Source organism: Bemisia tabaci, chromosome 9, assembly GCF_918797505.1.
Source record: "Bemisia tabaci chromosome 9, PGI_BMITA_v3".
Taxonomy (NCBI): Eukaryota; Metazoa; Arthropoda; class Insecta; order Hemiptera; family Aleyrodidae; genus Bemisia; species Bemisia tabaci.
In genome coordinates, this window is record NC_092801.1 from 35,859,640 (window position 1) to 35,881,077 (window position 21,438).

The 21,438-nt window shown below is 37.5% G+C and overlaps 1 protein-coding gene across 1 annotated transcript in view; it reads left to right on the forward strand.

Annotated features, from left to right (window-relative positions):
• The window catches only part of Dscam4 (Down syndrome cell adhesion molecule 4), a 250,674-nt gene that overhangs the window by 219,275 nt on the left and 9,961 nt on the right, over positions 1–21,438 (forward strand). Inside the window, exons 14-26 of the mRNA XM_072304740.1 lie at positions 358–648; positions 2,164–2,310; positions 2,916–3,089; positions 4,711–4,858; positions 6,951–7,099; positions 7,792–7,923; positions 8,517–8,684; positions 10,042–10,383; positions 11,390–11,536; positions 13,115–14,713; positions 15,370–15,539; positions 16,689–16,761; positions 19,430–19,585. Of these exons, the coding sequence (XP_072160841.1) occupies positions 358–648; positions 2,164–2,310; positions 2,916–3,089; positions 4,711–4,858; positions 6,951–7,099; positions 7,792–7,923; positions 8,517–8,684; positions 10,042–10,383; positions 11,390–11,536; positions 13,115–14,713; positions 15,370–15,539; positions 16,689–16,761; positions 19,430–19,585 (3,696 nt within the window). The remainder of the gene's footprint in view (positions 1–357; positions 649–2,163; positions 2,311–2,915; positions 3,090–4,710; positions 4,859–6,950; positions 7,100–7,791; positions 7,924–8,516; positions 8,685–10,041; positions 10,384–11,389; positions 11,537–13,114; positions 14,714–15,369; positions 15,540–16,688; positions 16,762–19,429; positions 19,586–21,438) is intronic.

Genomic DNA, 21,438 nt, shown 5'->3' on the forward strand with positions numbered 1-21,438 from the left:
TAATACGCATTTCCTCAAGGTAGGCAAGCTGATCTGCGGAACAGATGCAAGACGCAGGGAGCTGAAATTCTCAATTTCATCATGGAGTACTGTCAGAATACCTATCATTTGAAGTGCATTTTGCAACAAGGAGCTAAAATTTCCGACTCTAGTATAAACACGTATTCCTATAGGACACCTTATGGTACATACAGTGTTTTTCACTGAGCCAGAAACTGTAGCTCCGAATTGCAAAATGTAGTCCATATACTTCGGTGCTCCTCTTTCCTCTTCTTCCCAGCCTGTTGTGCCCTTCACTCTCTTAATCTTTCAATGTAATACGAAATAAATTCTCAAATATGCTTTGTGTTTTTTCAGTCCCTCCGAAAATCATGCCGATCCAGCCGATGACCAATTTGCTGCGGGAAGGAATGAGAGCAGCGATATCATGCCAGATTCTAGAGGGGGATCTCCCGGTTACATTTAAGTGGGAGAAAGACGGAGTGGACAGTGAATCGCTAAACCTGGGCGCCAATTTGAGGAGAATTGACGAGTACTCTGCTTCGCTCATCATCGAGAGAATCAGCTCCATGCACACGGGAAATTACACTTGCATCGCTCAAAATCTAGCTGGGATCGAAAAATATACCATACCTTTGACTGTGAATGGTGAGGATTCGAATTTATAAGTTTTTCGTTTCCTTTGCTTTGGTGTTTTTTTTTTTTTAATTAAGATTTTATTGAGATTTTTACTAAGATTATTTTATTATCACATTATGTTTTCTAAGTGGAAGTGACTGTTAGTTTGACAATTAAAGTGCTGAGTGCAGAAAGTGCATTTCTTGGTTGCAGTGTCTCAAAATCTCCACTAATATTTAATTCATTATGATTAAAGCAAATGTATGGAATTTGCTGTAACTTTTCCTGAATATGCTTAATGATGCACAACTTCAGAAAATTCACCCAATAGATTCCTCTCTAAAATAAAAATTAGCACAGGAGATTCTGAAACACAGCAATCAAGAAATGACTTTTCCGCACCCAATGCCTCAATATTAATTTTATACTCTGTCTTAGTTTAATGTAACAAAAAAATCATTATATTTCCAATTTAATGAAAGATTCATACTCTTCAAAGATTAGCCAGAAATGCTAACTTTCACTGATAAAACAGCTAATAGTCAACATAGTCCAGGTACCTGGTAGCTATAAATGAGGCTACCTGGAATTTCGGGTACACAGCGATTTTTTGGGCTTACTTTATGTTTTTTGGGTCGCTGAATCCAAATCTGAAGTTTCCTACCGCGTATCTGGTGAGCATTTTCCGCCATTTTGAAAAAATGGCCTAAAAAGACCTTTTTTTTGTGGTTTTTTTGTTATAGCGGCTACGCATAAGAAAAAGTCCCGGATTTAGTTAATGTTTTGAATAGCTGACATAATTTGGAAGAAAATGGTGTATACATATGCAAGGTTTGCTTAAAAATTGAGGAAGATACAGCATCGTGAACATCGCACCCATTCACGTTTTCACGGCGCACCCGTCAACGCGCGATCCGGCTCGCCGCTGTCAGCCAAGTTCCGAAGCGTTGCAAAGTTCTGAGATCCGAGGCTCCTCAATTTTTGAGCAAACCTAGCATATTTATATACCATTTTCTTCCAAATTTTGTCAGCTATTCAAAACATTAACTAAATCCGGCACTTTTTCTCATACGTAGCCGCTATATGAAAAAAACCGCAAAAAAAGGCCTTTTTAGGCCATATTTTCAAAAGGGGGGAAAATGCTCACCAGATACGCGGTAGGAAACTTCAGATTCGGATTCAGCGACCCAAAAAACATTAAGTAAGCCAAAAAAATCGCTGTGTACCCTAAATTCCAGGTAGACTTGCCAGGCGCCTGGGTTAACAGATCAGTACAACCTGCTGGGCAAAAATTGGTTTTGAGAACGTTGCAACGTTAGTGCTGAAATTAATGCCTCCACCACGGTTTTGAAATATAATTTTGGCAGTTGAGTGGGAACTAAAGACCTATCTGTGAGTATGTACTTATTTTTTAGACTTGTGTTAATTTGTTAGACATATATTAGTTTCTTTCTTCTTTAGTCAGTAATTTGTCAGTCCTAGTTTTGGTTTGTTCCATACAGTAATGATTCTTTTTGTATTTCTGAGAATCATCATCAAATACATGAACCGTCATTCTTTTTTCTGTTTCCAGTTCCCCCAGATGGACTGTAGAACCCATGGATTCCAGCGCAGCCTCAGGTCAAGATACAACACTGAATTGCCAAGCAAGTGGGTATCCTGTCCCAAGCATCATTTGGAGGAAAGCCATAGGTTTGTTTTTTTGTGGAAGCTTAAACAACACTTAGCCAGGTATTGAAGTTTAAAATAAAGTAAGGTACTATAGAATAGGGGTGTTCAAACAAATTCTTGCCGGAACACTATCAGTATTGCCTTTTAACGAAACTCGTGGCAGTACCGACAGTGGCGATGTTATCGGTAACAGCCGGCCATATCGGAGTTTTGAAAGCTCACATTCTATGCATTGTTGCCCCCGTGTGTTGGTTTGTCGGGTTTCCTGGCGGGGCGGTGCGTAAAATAGATTTACAAATGGCAGCAGCTTATTTTCGTCAGCTCTGAAAACTCAGATCGCTATCGGTAAGAGCAATCTTATTGTGACTTTTTCTTGACGGAAATGTCTTGGTAGCTTACCGACAACCAAGAGAACAGCCCTACTATAGAATCGGAATTTTAAAAAAATGCTTGGATCACAAGGCATTTGGTCCTGGCTAAATTTTGTTATTTATTTATCATAGATCTTTCAATCATCTCTTAATATCTTGCGTTGACTTTTCATGGATCAACTATTAATCTTTTTTCTTCTAATAATACACCCATTTCTGTCTTTAATTATTAAGTTGATTTCTTTTTCATCTTAGGAAACCACCCTGGAGAGTACAAAGATTTTTTATACGAACCAAATGTCAATTTTTATCGAAACGGAACCCTACTGTTTCGTCAGGTTTCAAAAGATAGCGAAGGACATTATTTGTGTGAGGCCAAAAACGAGATTGGATCCGGTGTCAGCAAAGTCATATTTCTCAAAGTTAATGGTGAGATTGGATTTTTTGGAGTTTTTATCTTTTTTCACAACCCTGAAACAACATTGCCACCCTGAAACAATATTGTCCATCCTGAAACAATATTGTCCACCCTGAAACAATATTGTCCACCCTGAAACAATATTGTCCACCCTGAAACAATATTGTCCACCCTGAAACAAAATTGTCCAAAACCCAGATCAACTTTTTTGATGAAGATTATGTATCCTCAAATGAAGACTCTATCTTCATGGAAAAATCCGCTCCGAGAGAAAAAATTCGGAAAACGCATTTCGACTCTCTTAATGACACCATTTTCGATGAAGAAAGTGATAATGAAGAGGAACAAATTGACAGAGAGATAAAGTTTTTTATCAGAAACGAAGACGGTACTTCCACCGAATATAAAACGCCTTCAAATGAGCGAGATGACAACATCACCGACAGCACGACAGTAAACAGCGGCTTTAAAGCAATTTTGGCCAATGTGAAGAAGAGGATAGTTAGTACGGACTTAATCCAATCAATTGCAATTAAGAACAAATCAGGCATTACTCTCCTCACAGAACCAAATAAGCTAAAAAATAAACTAAACAACTACTTCACGTTAGATGACGAGAAAGTAGCTGTAAAGACTAACCCTAATCTAGTTGGATCCACCTCAAAATGGAGAAAAGACGAAAATTTCATAAGTTTCCAATGGAATAATTTATTGATCGTGTGCTGCTACCTAAATTCAAACAATAACACAGAAAAAATCTTTTTTCACCTTTTTAATTTTATTTTCTGTCAGATTGCTGTAAGTATAGGAATTTTCCAAAGTAAACTCATGGAGATACGTAGTGTGTGGATAAGGTGTATTATTACAGAGTGTCAACCATCAGTAAAAACTGGAACTGAAAAATATTAGGAAATTTGATCCATCAGGGAAAAGCAGGAAAACGCTAAGAAAATTGGTCATGGATAAGGAAATGTGGTGTGGGCACAGCCTTTTTCAACTACATGCAGTTTAGCATATGTAAAAATTAAACATTTGATCCAGTTCATCAAATCTGCTGGTTCGTAAAATCAAAAGAGAGTAAATTTATTCCCGCGTAAGTCAGAAAATCTCATGTAAAATATCAGGAATAATCAGGAAAATGTAATAAAAATCTGAAATAAAATTTTAGTGGACACCCTGTGTTTTTCCAAATCACCGTGCTCTTGTATCCTAGCTGTTTAATCGAAAAAACAGGTACATTTATGCCCTTTTATAAACCAACGATGCAAATTTTTTTCCAAAAAGAAAATCGGAACTTTCATCTAAAGGATCCCCCTTTTAATATTTAGTTTATGAATGATTGATGTGGAAAAAAAAACTTTGCACCGGCTAGAGTTTGTTAATGCATACAGACAAAATATTATGAAATCATCTTAGAACTTGCAGCGGTAAATTTTTCACCAAAAACAAACAAGATAAATCAAATCAAATTTTGGATACCTAGCGTGAGGAGATTTGTAAAACAAAACGTGGTTATGCCTTTTCTTTGATCAACAAAACAAAAAAATCTGCTGCCATTCACAAATTTGATTGTTTAGAGTAGGTACTAGGTCAGAAAACAGTACGTAATGTTTTTTCTGTATCATATTCCAGCACCAGCATACTTTCCACAAAAATCAAAGCAAATGCAGGTGAAGAAAGGTGAAAACGCCCACCTCCAATGCACGGCGCTTGGAGACAACCCGATCGAAATTATGTGGAAACTGAATGGTCAGCGCATCTCTGAAGATATGGATATGAGGTAAGGCGGCTAGTTCAGGACCAATCCCTTCGATTTTAGAAAATAATATGTAATGCCAGAGACCCCCTAGCCAATCGTAATTTTAAATCGCCGAAAATACCCCTCCCCACTTTTTCCGGCACCGAGAACGTCCAGGATTATTTCCTCACATTAGAATCTGCTATCTTGGTGAACCAATACAACCCGGACTTAATTCCTTTGTTTCTAGAGTCGTATTTAAAAGACGAAGCGTTGTCTTTCCTTAAATTTCTGAAAAAATCAGACCTCCTTTTAAATTTTCAAAATTTGAAAAATAAATTTATCGAACAGTTCTCCATAAAAAATCCAATTGCTCTTTATCAGTCACAATTGGGTTCCCTCAAAATGGATGATTCCTCCATTACAGATTATTTGTTTAAAGTTAAATTGCTATGTAAAAATCTTAACCTCTCCCCCGAGTATACCATTTTTCACATTCTCAAGGGTCTTCCAATTCATGTTAAGTCAATCATAACTCTGTACCCCCATGACACGCTAGAGGAATTGGAAGATTCCATCAGAAAATTTTCAAAACGACACGCTGAACTCAAGATTCAAACAACCCCAGCCACCAGCCCACCAGCCGAAGATAAATTATCCGAATTCATCCAAATGGTCCGTCAACAATCGAAACAGATCCAAAATTTACCCTTCAGGTCAACATCCCCAGTCTACCAGTAAACCGCCTACCTATAACGGAACCCCTCCCCGATGCAATGTCTGTGCAGATCTCCACCCTACCGATTCTTGTAGTATACGTTTTTGCCGCTATTGCAAAGGCACTGATCATACAATCCAATTCTGCCCTGAACCGACTTGCGTAGAGGGTCCAAGATTTAGTCCATGATCCAGAAATTGACGTCTTTTTCTTTCACTTTGCTAAAAAGCACGAGGATAAAAGGATAAACCCTGTATAACAGAAAATTCAGCTCGTCTGTTCCGGACGGAACAGGAACATCGAAAACAGGTAGGTAGAAAAACTGACGGAAACAGATTTGTAAAAAGTCACAAATCGGTTTTGGCATAAAGTAGCGTCAAAGGGAGAGACCAGTTTGTCCAAAATCTTCAGCGTAAATTGAGAAGACGGGTTTAGGCACTATGTCGGGGAAGTCGAGTGCTTACTAAATTGGATGAGCACTATATCGGAATAAAATAGTTTTTACTAAAGTTCTTTCGGCACCAGTTGATTTTATAGTGTAACCAACAAACTGATGATGGATAAGTGTTGAGGAAAAACACGAGAGTTCTTGAAATGACTTGTATTGAAAAACTTTTCAAAGAGATCACAATTTCACAAAAAGGTAGAGAGTCAGAAATTACACAAAAAAAGCACCGTAAAATTAAAGAGATTGGCACGACGTATCAGAGTACTGGGAATCACTAAGACCGTAGAGGAGTACAGGTCTAGGTTCTACAAGATGGGAAAAAGACCTAGATTTTAGGGCAACCCACGCTTAGGTATATAGTCTTGCTGACGTCACCGGTGGTGAGACAACAAGCCTACGCGTGATTGGTTGGCTATAATCTATGTTGGTATCAGCTGCAAGTCTAGTAATTAATTTTATGGGTAATTATTGAAGATGGTTGGTGGTTAAAGACTAAAAGTTGGAAAAGGGACTGAATCCAGCCATCCTAAATGAGACTTGAGAGAATGAAATGAAAAATTTAAAAATATGAGGGCAAAATAGGAGAAGGTGTTGACATACCTTTAATTTCTGACAAGTGATTTTATTGGAAGACAAAAGATTGGTTGTCAGATTGTTCAAATTTGATCCAAAATTGTTCAAGTGTTCGACGTCAACTGTTTAACGCTCAAATGTGTTTACGATATTTACCTGCTGTTAGAAATTGCATTGGATTCTTGTTCGTTTGGTTTTGAATATGTGCAGCTAAGAAACTTCTTTCAAAATAAGGACTACAAACTCTTGAAAGTTAAGCAAAGTAAGAAAAACGTGTATTATTTCTTGAATTTCTGTAACTTTAGACTTTTTGAGAACAAGAACTTTGAACTAATTAATTTTTATGTTGACTAATGACTAAATTACAGCGACTAATAAACCTTTGAATTGAGCAGGTATTCTGTAAGAGAGCAAGTACTGGATGAAGGGACTGTTTCGGAATTAGGTATAAGACAAGCCCATCGACACGACACGGGAGTTTTCACTTGCTATGCCAGTAATTCTTACGGACAAGATGAGATGAATGTACAGCTAATTGTTCAGGGTAAGTTTTTTTTACATAATGTGCGTTTTTCTGGGTTTTGTTTCACACTTATGTTTCTCCACAATTATTATCACAGTTGGAAGAAATCAGCAAATCTTTATCTCTTTGTTGTATCTTCAGTTTCCAATGAACTGTTTTTCAGTTAATTTTAAAGTTGAGTCCCCTCTTCGCAAAGAAAATGTTTGCTTAGGCATTTAGTCACTTTTTACAACTTTAATGACTTACGAGTCAAGACAGAATTTTCATTTTTGTTTGTTTTTAAACGGCATGAAATAAAACAATGTTACATCTAAAAGATGAATATGCAAATAAATGAGACACATTTTCATCACTGGTTAATGATTTTTCGGGCCTTCAAACGATTCCTAAAATCATGGAATCAAGCCATCAATACAGACCCTCAGCCTCAAAAACCAGTGTTGATGATGTCATTTACTGCTTCAAGGCATATCATGGTTTTTTTTATACCAATTTTTTTATTGCCTTTCCATGGTCATCATTATCAATCATCACTGACAGATTTGTTACTGAGAAGTTTAGTGTTTAACTATCGTCAAAATTGTTAGCAAATCTATGAGTACCAGCCATTGAAACATAGTTTTGTGTTTTGTCTTTCAGGAAAAAAAAAAAATACAGCTTTCTTTGACTTTTTCCTTCAGATTAGTGAAATATTTTGTGTTTTCTGTTTCCAGAACCACCTGAAATGCCAAAAAACATCCGAATAATGGACCAACAAAGTAGATCTTTGCAGTTGTCTTGGACTCAAAGCTATGCAGGAAACAGCCCAGTTATTAATTACATCGTTCAGTACAAATTAATTTCAGGTAACTGAATACTTGCTTTTAAAGACTTTCATATTGTCATGTTTACTGTCCTCATGAATCTCGAATCATGTTGAACTTCTTTTTTAGTTCGTCAAAAATATTTGAGACCTAAGCTTTATCTTAAAAGGCCAAAACATCTTTTTAACTTTTCATGATATTTCAAGAAAAGCATCTCTGTAATACACATATTAACAAGCCCTCCATTAATGGCCAAAAAAATATTATTTGAAACAAATATTATTAAAATTTTGAAATAATGACTTCAGATATAATAACCCAGCCTCCTCAGTAATAAATAAATACAGGAGAAACATTATTTTATCATGCAGTAAACAATTTCAATTAAATAAAAATTATAGTATATTATAATGCACACATTTGCCTCGAAGATGAATATAATAATCTTTGAAATCATCAATAAAGCTAAAAATTATCAGTCACCATCAGAAAAATTGCTGTATGTTTTGGGTTACGTCCCCCTTTTAATAGCTGGAAATTAAAAAATCAGTGAAATAATTTTGGAAACCGATCAGTTTTCTGATTGGTGCTTTCATTTATGATTAACCTAAGAATTTATTTTATTTTTTTTCCAGATTTGTGGTCTGCTCAACCCGCAAAAGTCGTGATTCCAGGAACTGTGACCTCCGCTACCCTGGAAAACTTACTTCCTGCCAGTTCTTACCATTTGCGGATTATTGCTGAAAACAAACTCGGAATGAGTGACCCCAGCGAAGTTATTCAAGTTACCACTCAAGAAGAAGGTGAACATCTCTTCTATTTCAACTTATAATTTGTTCTCTAGCTTTCCTTGAGCGGCTTTACATAAAAACTGAGTACACACAGTGTGACATATTTCTCAGATTTTTTATTTTTTATTTTCAATTCATAATAGCTTTGAACATTATTTTAGAGTATACAGGGCTCATTTTAACGCTAGAGAAAATTAATACATGCCCCAAGATCATGTATAGTGAGTAGAGACGCCAGAAATCCGTTCTTGCGATTCGTGCGAATTTACAAAAAGTCGTTTTTAGGCACTCGGACCAAGTTCGGAGGCATTATGGAGTTCCGTTGATGTCGAATATGTAATCGAGAATTTTGGCATTTGACGCAAATTCTGGCGCAAATTCGCCAGTTTAAACCACAAATTCGCGAATTTCGACGTTATATGCGCTGTTGGCTGGAAAATTCGTGGAAAAATGATCTTTATCTTGTTTGGAGCCGCCAATCATTCTAGTGGGCGGGACGTGGGAATCTTCGTGAAACTTCGGTTTCCGTCTGAATGCATGATCATGATTTTTATTCATCTGAAAAAGAGTTTCCAAACTGTACTTGAAATCTCTAAAGATTCCTCACACTATCGTTTTCGGCAAGAGTTGAAAAGAAACCACATTTTCAGCAAGAATTTGGCAGTTAGTAGCGAGAAGTTTAGAATTTTCGGCGGAAATTTTTGGATTCCCAGTGAGAACGTTAGGATTTTCAGCAAGAATTCGATAAATGTGGTAAAATCGAAGCAATTTGGCAGATTTCAGCAAGAATTTTTGGATTTTTTGCTAGAATTTGGGTCCATATGAATCACGAGAAAATGGGGTCTCCTATACTGAGAAGTTGAAAAATCATGCATGTTCAAGTGGACAACCCAAAGAAGTCTTATTTTCTACATCTGTCCTAATTTTAGTTGCTTTTTTATTCGTTGTAAATCATCAATGTCATCAAAATTATGTTCCCTCATCTTTCATTTTACAAAAATTCATTCAAGTGCACTGGTAGGTTTTTTGAAAATTACTATGTCAAATGAACATCCAAGGGCATGATTTTGCATGCTTTAAAATGAACTCCTCAAAAATCTCAGAATGCATTGCGTTATAGGCTATTTTCTATTAAGTCAAACATTTTTTCCAGAACAGACTGGCAAAAAACTACTTGCAATTTTTTGGTTCTTAGTCAGACCCTGGTGTCTAATGAAGATTGAATTTTTGAGAGTGGGTCTTCAGGCCTCATTAATATGCATCCAATTTTATCAATTTTAATTAAGTTTACATGAAATATCATCGACTTTGATAAATTCACCTTTATGTTTATAAATTTTTAACAAATTTTTCAATTTTTCCGTTCCAGCGCCTACTGGTGCCCCTCGCGAAGTCAAAGTCGAACCTAAAAGCTCAACTGAGCTTCATGTCAGTTGGGAGCCTCCACCGCGCGATTCATGGAATGGGAACCTCCTTGGATACTACGTTGGTTACCAAGAACTTTTAGCTCTAGTAACGTCATCCCCAGCATACCTCTCCACACCCGCCCAAAGTTACAACATGAAGACAGTAGAAATCGGCTCGCAGTTTGGAGGAGAAATCATCACTGGACTGGCTACGTTTACGACATACTCTGTGGTTATCCAAGCGTTTAATAGCAAAGGCACTGGACCATTGTCAGAACCGGTGATTGCTCGAACTCTCGAAGGAGGTGAATTGCATATCTATATTTTTTGTGAAAAATTAGTCAATCCTCTAAATGTCATGAGGTTCTTTGCTCAAGCCAAAATCATACGTATATGATTTAAATAGGTTTTTTGAAGAAAATTTGTGTTCAGGCAAGGAGAAAGGCTTTTGTCTGAACTTCTCACATCATAAAAAGATTTTTTCGATAGTCCAAAAGGATTGCATTTGACAGAAAAGAACCATCTTGATTACGGCGTTTTAAAAATCATACACTTTCATATTTATCAAATTCTAGTTTTTCTTTTTCTACTAAAATAATTCTAATTTAAAAAAAGTTATCAAGTGAATTTTCTTACCACTGAATTTACATTTAGTATTTTTACAGCAAAGAAAAAGTTGATTAATTAAAATAAACTGTAATGGAGGTGGTTTTCTTCTTTTTAATTCAATTTAGTGTAAATTTTTTCTTTTTGTTAGGGTGTTGACAACATTTTAAAAATTGCAGGTGACAGTTTAATTTTGCACAAATGGATAACTTGGTGAATTTCCAAGGAAGATTAGGTAGAATTTTCCTCTTTGAACCATCCAAACTTAGTAAAATTCCTAGGTTGATTTTTCAGCAGTTCACCTGTGCATAAAAGAGTTGAACCAAATTTAGTAGAGACGCACTGTGTCGCATTTGAGAAAAAAATGAGTTGGGAGTAGTTTTGAATTTAACTAGTATCACATTTTCTTCTGTCAAATTCTTGAAGTTGAGGAAGAGTATTTTGATCATGAAAATAGGCCTCAAACTTAGACCTTAACATTGAGTCTTAGGCAATTTTGTTTCAATTTTCTGGAAAATAAAAGTTGCTAGCCTCCGCTCATGAATTCATTAAGACTTTTCATTGTAAAGAGAGGGAGAAAAAAAAGAAAAATGGAGTAAAGACTAAAACACGAGGAAGTTTATACATTTTACAGTTATCTAAATTAAGTTCTTGGTTTTCCTGTTCTCATCATTAATGCGTTATTTTTCCTCTTTTTTTCTTCAGCTCCGACACTACCTCCTGAGAAAGTGGTTTGCTCAGCAGTTTCATCCTCTAGTCTTCAAGTTCAATGGGAGCCACCTCTTCCTGAAGGCAGGAATGGAGTCATCCAAGGTTACAAGGTCTCTCATCAGCCCGCTGAGGATTGGTATGGTAAGTCTTTGATTTCATAGACAGGGCGTCTACTGTACGCAAAAAGTAAGCATACACTGAAAAGGCACGAATTTTTGAAGGTCAGTACAGAAGTACAGAAAAGGTACGGAAATTCGATTTTCTAGTAATTAACGCTAAAAAGTAGCCTTGGGGGTATACGATTTCCATTTACTAAGTTCCTGGTTAGATTCCTTGCGTTTTTTGGTTTATTCCTTTGTCATTCCATCATTTCACTTTCTCAATCCGAATACAGTTGAAAATGCGTGTGAGGTGAGGAAAAAAGGAAAAGTAAGGAAAAGTACGTTTTTTACCCTGTACGGATACAGTGGAAAGGCACACATTTTGGAAGGTCAGTACAGAAGTACAGAAAAGGTACGGAAATTCGATTTTCTAGTAATAAACGCTAAAAAGTAGCCTTGGGGGCATACGATTTCCATTTACTAAGTTCCCGGTTAGATTCCTTGCGTTTTTTGGTTGATTCCTTTGTCATTCCATCATTTCACTTTCTCAATCCGAATAAAGTTGAAAATGCGTGTGAGGTGAGGAATAGGGGAAAATTAAGGAAAAGGTAAGGAAAAAGCAAGAATTTTTAAGAATCACCAAAAAATGAATTTTCGGAAAAGTAAGGAAAAAGCAAGGAAAAGTTACTGCATGAGCAAGGAATTTTAATGGCAGAGTACCAGCAGACACCGTGGATAGAATTTCATCTAATCCTGTTTCTGCATTTTTGCAGGCCATCGCTAAATCTGCACGAGTTCTTCAAAAATTAAAAGAAAAAATAATTAATCATGAGTCATAATGGCTTTAAAAGAGTTAATCTATATGATATGGCAACTGGAATAACCTGTAAGCTTCTTTTCTCTCTGAAAACGAAGAATTTCAGATAATCAAACCCCAGATGGCAAAACCAAAGTCAAAAAGTTATCAACTTTTTTTAATAACCTGTGAATACATTAAAAATGTTATTAAAAATGAAAAACTCACCAGTCAGAGGGGAATTTCTCTAAAATACGACAAGTTTCAACAACTTCGATCTTCTTCTGGGATGCAACACTTGTGACTTCTTCAGTCGCGTCCCTAAAGATGACAGACGTTGTCAAAATGCGTCGGATTTTAAAGAAATTCTCCTCTGACTAGTGATTTTTTAATTTATTTTAATAATATTTTTAATGTTTGAGTCTAGTCTGATATTTTTCAACAAAGTTTTTTAAAGTGTGAATGTATTGATTCATTTTTTCTCATCCAAAAGGTCAACTCATCGTAAAAAGAAGTATTCTTGAATAGACAAAGATAAAAAATTTGTTTTTTAATTTCTTTAAAAAAAAGAGATTATCCTAATAAACAACAGACAATGCCTGCTTTATTCATTTAAAGTCTTCTTTAATTGCACTTGCATAGCTCTTGTCGAGCAACTAGTACACTGAATTGCCTGTGATAAAAAATTATTTTTGAAAAAAAATTTCCCTTAAATTGGAGGAAACTGGAATATATTTTTCATTCCATTACACTAAATCTAAATAAATCATTGTACTCTCCCGAATGCATTTTACTTAGGCAGGTGATGATTTTATGTTACAGAAAGGGAAGACTTCGAGACAAAGGTCACAACAGCCATGAGGACAAACATTCCAGGCCTGTTCAAATACACCAACTACAGCATCTCTGTACTAGCGTTCACTGCCAGTGGCGATGGAGTGAGAAGCCCGTCCATCTACTGCCGCACCGAAGAGGATGTGCCTTCAGCGCCCGCCGACATTAAGGCTTCTCTCAGCTCAGCCCAAAAAATACTCGTCTCCTGGCTACCGCCCAAGAATCGGAACGGGGAATTGACCGGGTACACTGTCTACTATTCGACTGTCGACAGCAACAATCGGGAGGAAGGACCGCACAAGAGACAAGTTTCTATTGATCTGGAGGAATATGAGATTATCCGACAGCAAGAAAGTGCCGTCTATCGATTTTGGGTGACCGCATCCACGAAAGTCGGTGAAGGGGAAAGTACAAAGGTTGTAAATGTAGCACCCTCTAAGAAGGTCCCTGCAAAAATTATCTCATTCAGTCAGACTTTGATCACACCTTGGAAACGTAACCTGACCCTGCACTGTAAGAAAGTAGGCGTCCCCCTGCCACAAGCAGTTTGGCGAGCTAATGGTAAAATTGTCGACTCGAACGGTCGATTCTACATCCGGAAAGACAGCACCCTGGCAATCCGTGACATCCAACACTCGGATGGTGGAAACTATACTTGTTTCGTTGAAAATCAATTCGGGAACGATGAAATCACCTATCGACTAGTGGTGCGCATTCCTCCTGCCCCACCACAGTTGATGGTTGTTGACGAAGACACCGATAGTTTAAGTTTACAGTGGGCCAATCAGCCGCAACTTGATATTCCGATATTAGGCTACGTTATCAACTATAAACGAGAACATGGAGACTGGGAAGAAGTTCATATCGACTCAAAGTCGGACTCAATTACGTTACGAAATCTTTGGTGCGGCACTCGATACCAACTTTACATCACTGCCTTTAATAAAATTGGCACTGGGCTACCCTGTGATATTGTCAACGCCCATACCAAAGGCACAACACCAATTAAACCGACCGCATCTCAGGTTTTAACTGTCAATTCAAGCGCTGTTTCCGTCTGGTTGGATGCTTGGGGTGACGGAGGATGCCCTATCTTGTACTACATCATCGAATATCATGCAGACAATCAGGCTGAGTGGTTGCTCAGCAGTAAACCCGTTCAGCCAACAGAACGAGTTTATACGATATCAAACTTACTGCCAGCAACGAAATATTTTTTAAAAATTACAGCGCACAATAATATTGGCTCAGCTGTAGCGGTGTATAATTTCACAACATTAACGATAGATGGCGCGACGGTCACGCCAGAACAGACTCCAGTTGTTAGTGATCCAAGCTCATCCTCGTTTTTTAGTTTATTTACCGTCGTTTTTCTAATCATTTTAGTCATCATGGTATCAGCTGCTTTTGTGGGTAGCTTTTTCTACTTCAGGAAGAAGCGATTGGAGCCGCTGACTTCAAACGTTGCTGAGTCTATGACCATTGCAAGACTGCAGAATCAGCAAAATAGAGATCAGCAATATGGAGTGCGAGGTCAATCGCAGCAGTTAAGCATCGACTCGAACACTTATAAGACTGACTCGACTGGTAAATTGAAATTTTTCTGTTCATACATTCTTGCTGATCTTTTGGATTCTTTTTCTATTGTAAAGCAATATTGGAGAAATTATCATAAGGTCCCGATTAAGGACCAATCTAACTAACGGAAAGGAATAATGATGTGTAACTATTATTGTTCGTGACCGAATGTGTGAAAAGTTACCTTATCTTGTAGGAGAACATTTTCTGTGACTTTTTGTGAAAGTATGGAAGAAGAAACTCTCGAAATGTTGGCCCAAGTTTGACCCAGAGAGCCAAAAAATTGAAGAAGATATGAGCCTTAAGTTCCAAGAAAAAAATCTTTAAGTTTTAAGTTAACACAGTGTTCAGAAACATTTTCTTTCAGAAGAAAATGTCACAGATTTGGTCACATGCGGACTTTTGCAATGTCCATGACCTACTGTTTTTTAGCATGGCTCTTTCTGAAGTTCAATTCTTTAAATGGAAATTTGAGGGAAAGATGGGGACTTCTTGTGTATAGGCGTAAAGACATGTTAAAATGTTTTATCCCAAATAATTAGCCCTTTATAACACCTTTGAGTGTGCTTATAAAAAAATTTCCACCAGAAAATTTTGAAATAATGTGTCGTGTCAATGATTGCCTGACTTTGTTACTCACCTGATATCATTTTTATTCCTGTCAGATTATATTGAAGATATCTGCCCATACGCAACTTTTCAATTATCTAAAGCTGCCTACAGTGAAAGCTCATATAGTGGTAATATTTACAGTGGCCCATACCATTCAGTTCGAGGCTCATTTGTTTATCATGATCTTCCATCTACAGCTGCCAATACTTATAAATCGAGGCATGTAAGTACCTGTTTTGCACATTCACGCAAAATTTATAATTGTCACAAGTATTCTGTATCCGTACTAGTGATGGCGTATTAAGCATCCAAAACATGTATCCTCAACTTTGCTATTTTATTCGTGAACCGTAGTGGCTTCATAAAGTTTCACAATTTACTCTGTCACAAGTCGTCATTTCTTGGACAAAGGAACGTTACTAGGGGTGTTCAAACGAATACTTGCCGGAACACTATCGATATTGTCTCTTACTGAAACTGGCGGCAGCACCGACAGTGGCGATGATATCGACAACAGCCGCCCTTATCGGATTTTGGAGAGCTGGCACTCAATGCATTGTTGCCTTGTGTGTCGGTTTATCAGATTGCCTGGCATGGCGGCACGTAAAATAAATGTACAAATGGCAACAGCTTATTTTCGTCAGCTCTGAAAACTCTGATTGGTATCAGCAAGAACGCTCTTATCGTAACTTTTTCTCAACGGAACTGTTTCGATAGCTTACCGACAACCGATAGAACAGCCCTAAACGTTACTCCATTCCAAGTCTGTCAAACTGAATGAAACAATTTATTTTTTTACGAGGAAGTATCTTTGCAATTTTTGTCTAGCATTTTTAATTTGCATGATTTTTGCTGATTTTAAATGAGATCATCGGAAAAATTAGTGTAAAATTCAGTGAGAAGTGCCCAAAATTCTCCTTGTAAAAATGTGTTTTGCAAGGAGTAATTTGGTAACATTGATTTGTTGTTCGTTCTTTCGTGAGGAAAATGACAAAGTGTGTTCAAAGTCTCCCATGAGAAATTTTATTCCTGGCTTTGCCAGGAGGTTGCTGCAATCGGGGAATATCTAGAAAACTGGGAAATTTCTGGGAATTCTAAAACGTTAGGGAAAACCTGGGAATGTCAGGGAAAATCGTTCAGCCTTTTTTATTTGCTTTCCAGTATAGGTTTGACATTTTGAACAAAACAATTTGCCGAAAAACTATTTCTAATTATGTCTTTAGTTTTTAACCATCCGGCATATCTTCAATTGTCAGGGAATTCTTGCAAAAGATGTCAAGGAAATCAGGAAAATGTCAGGGAATTTCATTTTCTAAATTCTAACCCTTTAATGTTACTATTCATTTTCTCATCGTTGCTTCTCTGGTTTCAGCGCAAGGAGCCTGAATATACAAAAGTTAGAAGAAAAGGGAGCAAGTTAAGGGATCCACATTCAGAGAGTCAAGGTAACTTATTTGACTTTAGAATTACTTTTAAGGAGTATGGCTCATTTTTCTGCAAAACTTTACTTACTGCATTAAATGCAAAGGCTAATGACGGAGACTGTATTGCTGCTTTAAAAAATTATCTGACTCAATGACTTCTCATCTCACAATGCTATTCATCCACTATAATCATTTGGATTACATTTTCCAATGAGGAACGATTTGAGTCATTTGTAAAACCACATATCTGCACATGGAAACTTATGGCACATACTTTGTTTCTAAAGTAAGCTGAAAATTGTACTTCTAAATTGCAAAATTATGTTCATTTGATAAGCTGTCAATCAAGGCTCAACAATCAGCCTGCTGAAATGAAAAATTCAAAATTAATCTTGATGTTCCTAAGGTAATACAGTAAAACCTCGCTAAGTCGGTTTCCGGATAAGCCGGTAACCCGCTTTAGTCGGTAGAATCGCCCGGTCCCGTTTATCACCCATATAACACAATGCTAAATAAGTCTCGGTATCTCGGTTTGGTCAGATTCTGAACCCGCTTAACTCGGTGAAATTTTTCCATCTCGACCTGTTTTTCTCCGATCGTCACCCGAGATCAAGCGTAGGTAGTGTTTCCGTGCGCGGTGCGGGTAGGGTCAAGTTATGCCACGAAGGGTGAGCGAATCTCCGAGAGAGCGCAGCGCGGTGCGAGAGACGCTTCACATCGGCACCAGCCCCTCTCCTCCTCCCTCCCATCCCCACTCAGCCCGCTCGTATCGGCACGAGCCCCTCTCCTCCTCCCTCCGATCCCCCCTCAGCCCGCTCGTATCGGCACGAGCCCCTCTCCCCCTACCATCTTGCATTGCCCTTCCCCGCTCCCCCGAGGAATCTTCCTCAGAGTTTTTCGAGGATTTTAGCGAGTATTGTTACGTTGCATTTTCAGTGCAACCATAGAATAATAACTAGCTGACGCTATAAGAAGGGCCACGGCAACCTTTTCAATAGGACAGCGTTTTCAATGACCTTGAACGATCTCAGTTAACCATGTCATTGTTGTTAGTTATGAATCTCAGTAAACCATCCTCGGCGCAGCTCGTATTCGCTCGGCTCACCCGGCCTGTCGACCATTTCAAGGTCATTCGAAGGCCCGTTGTGGATTCGTCCCCGTGGCGCTTCTTATAGCGAAGCTATTCATTATTCTATGGTGCAACGACCCGCCACTCAGCGGGCGGCCGCGGCATAGAATAATAACTAGCTGACGCTATAAGAAGGGCCACGGCAACCTTTTCAATAGGACAGCGTTTTCAATGACCTTGAACGATCTCAGTTAACCATGTCATTGTTGTTAGTTATGAATCTCAGTTAACCATCCTCGGCGCAGCTCGTATTCGCTCGGCTCACCCGGCCTGTCGACCATTTCAAGGTCATTCGAAGGCCCGTTGTGGATTCGTCCCCGTGGCGCTTCTTATAGCGAAGCTATTCATTATTCTATGGCCGCGGCGCATCACCGCGCGGCACCCCAACAAACGATTAACCCGATGACTTCATGATGCCCTGACACTTACAACACGCAATTTCAAGTGCATCTCATGAAATTTTACTCTTTAGTACCATTTTCTTCGATCAAATGGCTCTCCTAAACACTCCTACAAGTCACTCTACACGCACGTTTGCGTTTGTCCAATTTAGGGCGCGAAATTTGAAAAAGCGCGGCAGGAAAAGTGGCAGTCCGCGTAAGTCGGTAACCCGCTTAACTCGGTAAATTTCCTCGGTCCCGATGAAAACCGACTTAGCGAGGTTTTACTGTACATTATTTCATACACAAGAATTCAGGTATACAAAATAGAATGACAGATAAATTTAGATGAATCTGTATGGAACCATGGCAGTTTATAAAGGTAGCATTATCATAATGTATGAATGAAAGAGGATTTTTTTACACTGTCTTATATAGTATATATTTTATTCTACAATTTTTTCTGAGTTTTTTAAAGGTAAAATGATAGAAGCAGACCTCTGTCACATTGATTTGGAAACATCAAGTTTTTGAAATATTTATATCATCTTGTTGTTCCTCATCATGAGCTCTTCTCAGGGTGTCTACAGACCCTCAAAAACCTTCATTAGTCAGTGAGATGTATTCTACTAAAGTATGTTCAGGGAATGAGATAACATGCAAGGACTTATACCACACAGATCATAAGAGGACCCATTGTTAATTTAGTTCACAAAAAAAAACTCCACTAACTCTCATGATGAGAATACGCAAGACTCCTCATTGTCGTTAACTCAGTTACAAATGAAGATGATGCATCCTCTGTTGCCCTCTTAAAGCGCTCAACTTTAATGGGTTTATAAATTTAAAAAAAATTGCCAACGAAAATGAAATTATGTACTTCTCTGTATTCTTTGCAAGTAACTGATAGATACTTTGTCTAAAAGCCAAGGAATTGTCATTTAATTTAGAAAAAGTAGAGGAAAATCTAGGATTTTTTTTAAAAACTTCTGTAGACACCCTGTCTTATATGAGTTGAAGAAGCCTCTTTCTCATTTTTTTGAGTGCACTTTTTTGTTTTTCAATTGTTTGATTTTCCAATTTTTAATCCTAACCTTCATTTTTCTTGAAATTTTGGAAATGAGGTTAGGCATTGTGTTTGTGTGAGTAAGCGATAGGCTTCAGGAGTGTGGTGTTTCAGAGTCTGACAACTTGGGGAGCACTGATAGTGAAGTAAAGAAGATTCTAACGTTACACCTGCCTATTTCAGAGTATGACACTCTTGGAAGCGACTCCGAGGGCGAAGACGGAGGGCAGTCGCAAGAATTAGTGTCGTTCAGGCACCGGCTCGGAAGAGGTGAGTCTAATATCTTTCAAGAACAACTTAGTCAAACCTTAAATGGACCACAAGATCGGGTACAAAATGAAGCATCTGGATATGTTTGTTTTTCAAAAGTTTTTGTAGAATATGATGAACGCACAAATTTCCAAACGCAGCTCACAATTAGGTAATGACGGTTTTTGTGTACTTTTATCATGGTGTCTAGAACTGGAAAAAGCTGAGATGTATCAGGAAATAAAAAAATCCGGGGAAAATCAGGAAATATTCAGAGAAATATCAGAAAATCTATGCTACAGACGGGAAATTTCTTCTGCCATTTAGAGCCCATTTTTAAGATTTATGTCATAGCAGCTGAGCTGCCATCCTTGACCTTTTGAATCTTCAAATTGTCAGAGTAATAAAAAGGCTTTCATTGACTGGATGATACAAACATCATAAACGCTCTTTAGATTGAAAATTCTAATATCTCCCCTGTAAGTCAATTTTGAAAATTTTCAATATGTTATGTATTCTGCTTGAAATTTTGATGAAGAAATATGTACTTTAGTGCTTTATTTTTTACCAGTGATCCAACACACAGAAATTAATCATGTAAGTTAAAACCTCTGCGAACGGATGGATAAATTTGCAATATCGCCAGAAAAAATTCAATAACCAAACAATTGATTGGGTGAAAATTAAAAAAGCAACAAAGTTTTTCAAAAGATAAGAGTATAAACTTATGAATATCATGATTTTGTTTCATATGCCTTGAACAGTTTTTAAAAAAGGAAATGAGGAAAAATACTTCTTCATAGTTTTGATAGCCTTCGTCAAGATATTGCGTTTTTCTGTAAACTCGACAGAATTGAACACTTCTTGATTAATAATGAACTTTTATGCTATCAACCTTGTGACCTCTTGACCTTACGCTTTTAATGGTCAAAGTTTTTGCTAAAATCAAAAAAATTTATCAGCGTAGTCATTGATTCTCTGATTCTATGTTCACGACGTTTAGAGATAAATAATCCGTGTTTAACAGAAGTGGAAAGTTCTGGTACTTCGATTTCCTCAAACGTTCAGGGTACCGAATTCCAAGCAGGTAACTCTCCATTGAATGTCTCGTGGAATGAAATGCTTGCAGTTCGTTTTCAATTATTATGATGCACTCATTAGATCCAAAAGGCTGTGTTCAACTTATGTTATGCACTTATTTCAATGACTCCATTTCCATTTCCTCCCCTTGAAATGATCCCGTCGCGGAAACATACACCCACCCCCCCCTCTAGATCTATTTAATATCGGGTACAATTCCTGGATTTTTTCATGAGTTTTGACCGTGGTTTTTTTCCTGACAAAAATTTAACATCTTTTTAAACTTAGATTTTTAAATAATGCTTGGCTTGTTTTCAAAATCTCATCAAATTTTTTAACCATTTGTTCCAAACAGTCCAAAACTTTTTTCAAAACTGGATGACTATGCCCTGCTGGTTATTAATTCCCTTTATAATTGAATTTTTGGCAATTTATGGCCTTCAAATCTTTTTCTCCTCAAAAAATTACTGCAGCCCCTTTAAATTTGATCATTACGTAGCTGTTGGAAGTTCCCTTTTTGCAAAACAACTCATCTCTTCGACGTATGTCTTATTTTTTATTGACGGCTCCCTATTACTGCAACTTTCCCCACTCATTAGCGCCATCCTTACTAAATTGTATTTCCCCCCAAAATTAACGTTTAAAAGTTGTATTTTCCCTAAGACTAATTATTCAGGCAGGGTTGCCATAGTCAGGGAAAACTGTGATTACCAGGAAATTTCAGAGAATTTCAAAAATACAGGGAAAGCTGAGAACGCCAGGAAAAAGGACGAAAATTCAGAAAAAATCGTTAA